The sequence below is a fragment of the Berghia stephanieae genome, chromosome 3, assembly GCF_034508935.2.
Source record: "Berghia stephanieae isolate SIO BIC M18660-M18661 chromosome 3, UCSD_Bste_1.3, whole genome shotgun sequence".
In the NCBI taxonomy this organism is placed as follows: domain Eukaryota; kingdom Metazoa; phylum Mollusca; class Gastropoda; order Nudibranchia; family Aeolidiidae; genus Berghia; species Berghia stephanieae.
Genome location: NC_088362.1, coordinates 73,891,631 through 73,900,111, shown reverse-complemented (window position 1 = coordinate 73,900,111; position 8,481 = coordinate 73,891,631). Strand labels below are relative to the sequence as shown.

Below are 8,481 nucleotides of genomic sequence, written 5' to 3'. Positions count from 1 at the left end.
ACTTTCTCTTCTGGTCCGTTGAGTCATCGAAAAATAAGTGCCTGGTCGGTAGCTGCATGCAGTGTAGTGTCTCTATCTGGAAAAAAAAAACCCAAAAAAAACAAAACAAAAACACAACACCGCCCCCCCCCCCTCCCCCTAAAAAAAAAACAACACAAAAACTAACCTTACAGGCCTCGTCCTACAAGTTCGATGGGTGTTGCTGTTGACATAACATCCTTTGTAAAGCGCTTTAATCACATTTAATTGGTGTTGCGTTAAATAAAAGCTATGGCTCAAGCTTTTTAGCCTCCAGCAGGTTACTCCATCTGTGGGTTACTCTTCCTTAGCCCAGAGGGTGCTGTCCTTACTAGTGGTTTTTATCAGTAGAAAATAATTAACGTCATGAAGATAAACAAATGTCCAAAAATAATTCGAGCCGCTCGTAAGCTTCAGTTAATAATCAGAAAAATATAGCAAAAACACAACTAGCAATTGGGCATAACGAATTTATTATTTATTTGGAATTGGTACATAACACAGTTAATCAAAGCAACTTTGGACCGAAATCTGGTGTAGTGGTTTAAGTAAGAATATAATTAAATCAAAATGATAGAAGTATGAGAATCTCTTCAACAACAAACTCTTCGAAAAGTTGGAAAATTTTAATTGTGAGTAAGATGATCATAATCATGAAGACGACGAGGACAACAATAATGATAATGATGATGATGATGATGACACTTATGATTAAGCTGATGATGATGATGATGATGATGATGATGATGATGATGATCACGATGATGATTTAGCTGATGATGATTATGATGATGATGATGATGATGATGATGATGATGATGATGATGATGGTGGTGGTGGTGGTGGTAGTAGTGGTAGTGGTGATAGTGTGGTAGTGTTCGATATTATGCGCGCTTTGGAAAACGCTCAACATCGAATGGGATTATCTGCCCCATTGTTCTCACAATAATAGACTGGGAAAATGCACGTTTTGGACGTTCGCCCGTAATGTAATATCTCATTAACTAACAAAAGTATAAATAACACTTTAGGTTGAAATAAAGTTTGACCATGCCGCGGTTACTTTTCAACCATTGAAAACATTTCACACGCTTTAACCAAACATATTTTTGCTGCTAGAATTAACAATTACGAATGGTGTATTTTTTGTACATCACTTCTTTGATAATCTTTTTTATGAAATTATTTTAAAGATTGTGTTCTCGAGTTACCTATTAGAGAACACCTCTACTCTCTTATACAAGAATATATCTTTTTAAGAATATAAGATGCATTAGTAAATATATTTTAGTCAAGCTGAGAATTTTGAGATTATAAAACAATGCGTTTACAGTTTTGGTTACAAAATTTCCACCACGATGACTTATCAGTATCAGTTCCATGGTCAGACTTGCGCATGCTGATATGGTGCTCCACCGTCTCAAAACGGTATGATGTCTGGATGAATCGGACCAAGAAACGTGAATCTAAAAATAAGATGGCGAACAATACGAACTTCGAGTTTTTACCACTGTAATAAATAGTATTTATTCTTCATCATAATAAAGAGAAAATAACTCCAAGTGTCACGTCTATAGATATAAATTAAATTCCCAGCACCCTGTTCATCCCAGCATATCACTGGAGATAAAGGCGGTGGGTTACATATTATGTGATGCTGATGACGAAAAGTGACGATTAAGTTGAAATGATCAGAGATATGACATTTTACTTGTCTACTAAATGGAGTAAAACCTAAACTATTCCGACATAAAGTCTTTTTGTACAGTGGGTCATATATATATATATATATATATATATATATATATATATATATATATATATATATAGTTATATATAACTATTTTTAGTTTGTGACAACACAAAGAAAATTGTTTCCTGTCATTTTCGGGTTGAAGCAACCATTGTTTTGCGGTTTTAATTATGTGTATCACCATTAAAATCTGGTTCACGTTGGCATCATTTCAGAGTGGTGCATCCCATACTTAGTTCTATATATTTACAAGTCTGACAAAACAACTAGACATTATAAGTGGTTTCATGTTATGAATAAAATCTCAAATCAACAAAAATCCCCCTTACAACGATGATTTAAGTCCACATTTCAGTGATCAGTCAGCCAGCTGAATTGTGGATATTATGTTTATTTTGGCTATTATACGAGTATGTGTTGAGATACATTTTACATCAAATTTGTACTGAATAATATGTGTTATTATACAACTATTACAAGTCCGTATCATCAAAGTTAAAGGGCGTATCTTGGTTTGTAATCCATGCCTTTCAAGAAAGAATCAATTTGAGAGTCCATTAATTCATTCTGTGCTACTGTCATGTGTTGTTTCCATACTCCAACTTGCTCTGAGGATTTTAAAAAATATATAAGAAATAAAACCATAAAAACGATATACCTACTACAAATGAGTTTGGAAACTACAGATACAGAGGCAATCAAAATATTTCAAATCGATTTGAGAAAATATAAACATAACACTAATAAAAAATACTACCTTATCTATCTTTAACAGATTTACTGCCAAACTCTGCAAGAACACGTATTCAAATATTTGACCAGAAAACTGGTCCTTCAAACATCGATCGATTTAAATGACTCTTATCTTAACAAAACTCTCAAACATGGGGCCTCACGAAGGCCAAATTTTTAAATACGTGTCTTTCCAGAGTAGGGCAGGTGACAGGTTAAAATAAATTGGGTAGAAAAACACAAAAAGCTAAAAGATATCCGCGTAAATACTTTACTGAAAACACAACTGCAATCAATACACTTTTTAATACTATTGTCGTGCACGGTTATCTGAACCATAATTTAACAACGTTGACCAATAAAAAACATCAAGTCCTAGAAAATGAAATAAGCTCAATATTTAAAAAATGGAATTGACATGTGACCCATCGTTTCAAAGCAGTATTGTGTTGGGATGAACCCGGTGCTGGAAATCTAATTTATAGCTACAAAAATGAGACTTTGAGTTATTTTCTGTCTTTTATGATGGAGAATAAATACTATTTCTTGTATTGGTAAAAACTCAAAGTTCGTATTTTTCATCATCTTATTTTTAGATTCACGTTTCTTGGTCCGATTCATCTCGAGATAGTACCGTTTTGTGACGGTGAAACGCATATACACATCTCTATAATATCATGTTTCCACAATTTCACTTGACTAAAAGCTTTATTTTAAAATCAAGAAGGCACGAAATTTCGATTTCATACTGTACAAATCACCTGTCAGTTATCCTTTATATTATTCAATCAGAGAATAGGCATTCATACTTGATTCGATTTGGGGTAATGTGGTGTTGGTTGTCTTACTTAAATCCCAAAAATAGAGGCTCGAGTTTTGAAATCATTTTACATCGGAGCATGGTAAGATAAATAAATAAACCCTTTTCTTTTTTTTTTTTTTTGTTTGTTTGTTTGTTTTTTTTTTTTGTTTGTTTTGTTTTGTTTTCAAGGACTCAACTTTACGCTGCTCAGTACGGGACTTAACCCAAAACCTACCGATCCAAACGCGAATGTTATACCAAAAGACCACAAAGTCGCACAAAAATGCTATTAAGCCATGTCAAAAACAATAACAAAGAACATAAACTGCTTAATGGATGCACAAAAGCATGCAAACATAGTAAGGTTATAAAATTCTAAAATTGTTTCGAAATATTGTGAAAAATATATTTCGAATTGGATTGTATCCAATCCAGCCCACAAAGGGTTAAAGTTTTGATAAGTACAGTTTGTGATCTACTGGTATGACACTCGCTTGTGATTTGTAGGCCCTGGGTTCGAGTCTCGCTATTGGCGACGCACATTTGCATCAATTTGAAAAGGCCTTTAGTCACCCATTTCATCTTACTTCGATAATAAAATGAATACCGAATCTATGTCGAAAAAAATTAAATAGCTCCTCACAGTTAGACAATAAACTGGTTAAAGATAAATAAGGTATATAGTATTTGTTACCAATGCAAGAAATAGTATTTCTTCTCCATCATAAGAGGCAGAAAATAACACATCATTTAATCTTACTTCGATAATAAAATGAATACCGAATCTGTGTCTCGTCGAACATGTTAAAGTTTTGATATTGACACCGTACCCCTTGTAAAGCGCTTTTAGCAAATTTAGTGGATGTTGCGCTGTGTAAAATCCAAAGTGTCTATGAGTCAAAATGGACAACTTACTATCCTTGCTAGCGTCATCAACCTGTGCATCGTAAACCACTTGATCAATTTGGCTATCGGTGATGTCCACGTCCAGGAATTTAGCCAAACTTCTAATCGTCCTCGGTAAATCCTGGAAAAGAAACCAATGTTTGAATTCTTTTTTTTTTTTCATGACGAAAGAAAAGGAGCATTTCCTCCATTGAATCAGTTTTCAATAATAATTGATTAAATGATCGTGGTGATTGTCTGCAACATCATTGAAAGCATCCCAGCAATTTACAGTAATTCCCTATTCCGGTCCTACAGAATTAAAAAAATCTTCTTCCATTACGTTGCGCATACTCTGCAGTACTGTGAAAAACACATTTTTACTCCCCCCCCCCCCCAATAAACAACCAAAATACCCCCCCCCCCCCTTAAAAAAATACAACAAAAAACAAAACAAAAACAGACAAAAGTTTTTAAAATACCAAAAAACAAACAAACAAAAAACAAACAAACAAACAAAAAAGCTATTAAAACATAATAAAACAAAACAAACACAAATTTTACTTTAAAAATTGATGAACTAAAGATAAAACTCGTTTTGTCAAGAACAACGAAAAAATACGTTTCACACCTGGTACTTCAAAGACATTCAATATTTGCGGCTTTATGGACCAGTAGTAATACAATCGCCTTCAAAGCGGTATGTTCCTGGTACGAATCCCGCAAAGCTGAGTTCTCGGAAAACTAAACGCTTTCTACTCACAGTCTTTAATTGTACTCAAGTGTAAAATGGTGTAACTTGGCGGTGACAGCGTTGTCTCTATCGATAAAAAGTATAACATCGCCTCGCGGTGGTCATGTCTCGTCCATGTGTTAAGGGTTACTGTTGATTTTGGATCCCTCGAAAAGCGCTTTGAGCAAGTTCAGTGAATATTGCTCATTCTGGTAGCTCAAGTTTTATTTAAACCAATATTTATAAAAGTGAAGTATTTCTGGCCAAACGGAAAACGTGTAACATCAAATTGAACCACAATTGTTTAATCATTTAAATAAGATAGTTAAGCTAAGATAAACTTTATCATTTCAATACTGGAAACGTACAATAGATAATAATGTCGTTACCCTTCATGACCGAGAATTACAGAAAATGTATTACATGCGTTTTTGAAAATCAAAGAAACAAACAAAAATAAAAATGATATAAACCCAAATTTTAACCTCCAAAGTATTACCATTCTTATCAGTTGATCATGGATTAGTTACAAAATCCATCTACATAGAAATGAAAAGCATGCTTCTCGTCTCTTGATTTGCAAATAGTAGAGTATTATCTTCGGTTAATCAAGCTGAGATTCTTCTTAGTTGCCGTAGCGTTGAAAAGACAATATCAATTGCTTGCCATTCTTTTGATACAACCTCTGAGTGGACAGAGTGGTAGGAAACAATCTGACTCCACCATGGACCGATACCGGTTCCTTTGCGTGTGAAGCGAGTGATCTATCCCACTATCTATTCTCAGACAGATCATGATATTATAAAACTTCCATTTCACGCGGCATCTACTATGTATAACATTTAAGGCTTCCATTATTCCTGGTACTAACACAATGTTCAGAACTGACGCTTAGAGAGGTTCCTATAAGGCCAACTTTATCCTTTTTGATTACAAGACATATCTTCAAGTGCGATGGATTTGTTAAAAGAAAAAATGGGTACATTGTTTTTTTTTCAGAGATTGATGTTTTGAGATAAACCAATATAGCCAAATTTCTATTTACATCTGACTCAAGAGAGGCAATACGACTACAACTACGCCAGCCAGGGCTAAAGTTTGTTGTCGTTGCCGCCCATTCGGTGACTGACAACCCAAAATGCCCGTGGACTTTCTTTCAAATCTAAGTGAGAGAAGATATATATATATATATATATATATATATATATATATATATATATATATATATATATATATATATATATATATATAATATAATATGTTACCTCCTTCATATTTTCGAAGTCCAAAAAGTAAATCCCAATTCCTTGGTTGTCTTTGCCGACTTTCTCCCAGTCACGATAGTAATCAAAGTATGAGCCATACGCCACTGAAAATGATGTATTGATAGCATGCGGTAAAGAAACTTTCTGCCCGCCAAAACTATTTTAACGAAAAAACACAAAGCTTAGACAATTATTGGTTAAAGAGAATTTAGCTAGAATGGATTATCTTTCTGGCTGTCTAAAATAATAAGAAAAAGGAGAGGGATATAAATTTCATTCAGTCTGTATGATAGCCTTAACATATTATTATGACAAAACATATTCTTAAAAATTTGAATTGGAAACTATTAATAAAATTATGTGATCGTCGTCTAAAAACGGTATTATGACGATTTCAAATTAAAAGTTTGTTTTTAAAGCAATGTAAACAAACAACATAAATCAGACATGAAGTTTTGATTCGGACCCGAGTCTGAATTGCTTCCCGTGGCAATTCGGACACTGAGTCTGAATTGCTTCTCGTGACAATTCGGTCTTTGTAAACACACACACACACACACACACACACACACACACACACACACACACACACACAGAGAGAGAGACTCATGAGTATCTCTAAGTCATTAAAAACAGAATAAGAGATGAAGTGAGTAGAAAAGTGCCAGAAGACAATAGAGAATAAAAAGTTTTCGCGGCGGTGATGGGGGTTTGAACCCGCGACTTATTGGTACGCCAACTCCGCCTGGCTGGTGAGAGCGTGACTCGACCGTATGAGCTATCCACGAACCCAAAAAAAATCGTATCTAACTCAGGTCATACAGAATAATCACACACACACACATATACACACACACACACACACACACACACCCCCCCCCCCCCCCCTCCCCCAACAACCATTTCCACACCCAAGAGCTGGCGGCTTTTTCTCTTTGATCTCGTATCACCATGTTCTCCCCTGCGTCCACTTAAATAATAAGCTAACAGTAAACATTAGTGCTCATAGGACAGGCCAAGATCAATATCAGTAAAGGGATCTTTTCAGCAGATAGCAAAAATACATTTAAATATACGTTTAGTCCATTTTGGGTCAAGATTATCAACATTGTTTAGTAGAAAACAAGGGCGATTCCTGTTGTTCAATGGAATGTATTTTTAAAGATATATTCTTTGCTGTCTATAATTTTGACTTTATAATTTTATGACAATACGAACCTGATTTACATGTTAAATGATCGATAATTTTTTTGGGTGTAATAATACTCATTTGACTTTTTTTTAAATAAAGCACAACACAAGCAATACAAACTATAGATAAGTAAAGTGAAAGACTCGCCTTGTCCACGTAGGAACATTTGAAAATAGTTGGTGAAATCACCATCGTAGTTATAGAGATCTTTCCGTTGTACTGTGTTATGAAAACAGTTGACCAGGGTGTCCTTAGGATTACGTCGGCTCACGATTAGCTTGGTCTTCAAACCTCTGATCTAGATAAGCAACAGTAAAAAAAAAAAAAGAAGTAAATTTGAGCCTATTTCCATGCATCGTCTTGGTCATTGCTTATCAAACTTTACTTACTTCCCTAAGGAAAACGTGGAACCACATTTCCATTTCATATAACATAATGCTTGTCACTTGTCTATAGCCAGATGCTCATTTATACCTGCCTCTAACGGAGTAAAGCGTATGGAATGCCTTACCCACGGACAATAACAAGAAGTGACGTGAGTAAAAAAGTGCTAGAAGACAATAGAGAATAAAAACTTTGCGGTGATGGGGGCTCGAACATAACTGTCTGCTCCACTCACTTTTCTGAATTAATTTTCATTCCCAATATCGGAGCTTACTCAATTTCTCAATCGCCTGTGGAGCGTTGTCTTTGTCAAAGATTGTAATAGCACCCCACAGTCGACTTGTCTTGTCCAACATGTTAAGTAGTAGTAGTAGTAGTAGTAGTAGTAGTAGTAGTAGTAGTAGTAGTAGTAGGAGGAGGAGGAGGAGGAGGAGAAGTAGTAGCAGCAGCAGCAGCAGCAGCAGTAGTAGTAGTAGTAGTAGTAGTAGTAGTAGTAGTAGTGGTACTAGTAGCGGTAGTAGTAGTAGTAGCAGCAGCAGCAGCAGCAGCAGCAGTAGTAGTAGTAGTAGTAGTAGTAGTAGTAGTAGTAGTTGTAGTAGTAGTAGTAATAATAATAATAATAGTAGTAGTAGTAGTTTAGTAGTAGTAGTAGTAGTAGTAGTAGTAGTAGTAGTAGTAGTAGTAGTAGTAGTAGCAGCAGTAGTAGTAGTAGTAGTA

General features: G+C 34.9%; 1 protein-coding gene across 1 annotated transcript in view; it reads right to left on the bottom strand.

Moving 5' to 3' along the window:
* Positions 1-480: 480 nt before the first annotated feature.
* LOC144968413 (sulfotransferase 6B1-like) overlaps positions 481-8,481 on the bottom strand; it is a 12,837-nt gene continuing 4,836 nt past the window's right edge. Inside the window, exons 4-7 of the mRNA XM_078906733.1 lie at positions 7,528-7,678; positions 6,189-6,292; positions 4,221-4,332; positions 481-2,379 (exon numbers count right to left, since the gene is read on the bottom strand). Of these exons, the coding sequence (XP_078762859.1) occupies positions 2,267-2,379; positions 4,221-4,332; positions 6,189-6,292; positions 7,528-7,678 (480 nt within the window). The 3' untranslated portion in view covers positions 481-2,266. The remainder of the gene's footprint in view (positions 2,380-4,220; positions 4,333-6,188; positions 6,293-7,527; positions 7,679-8,481) is intronic.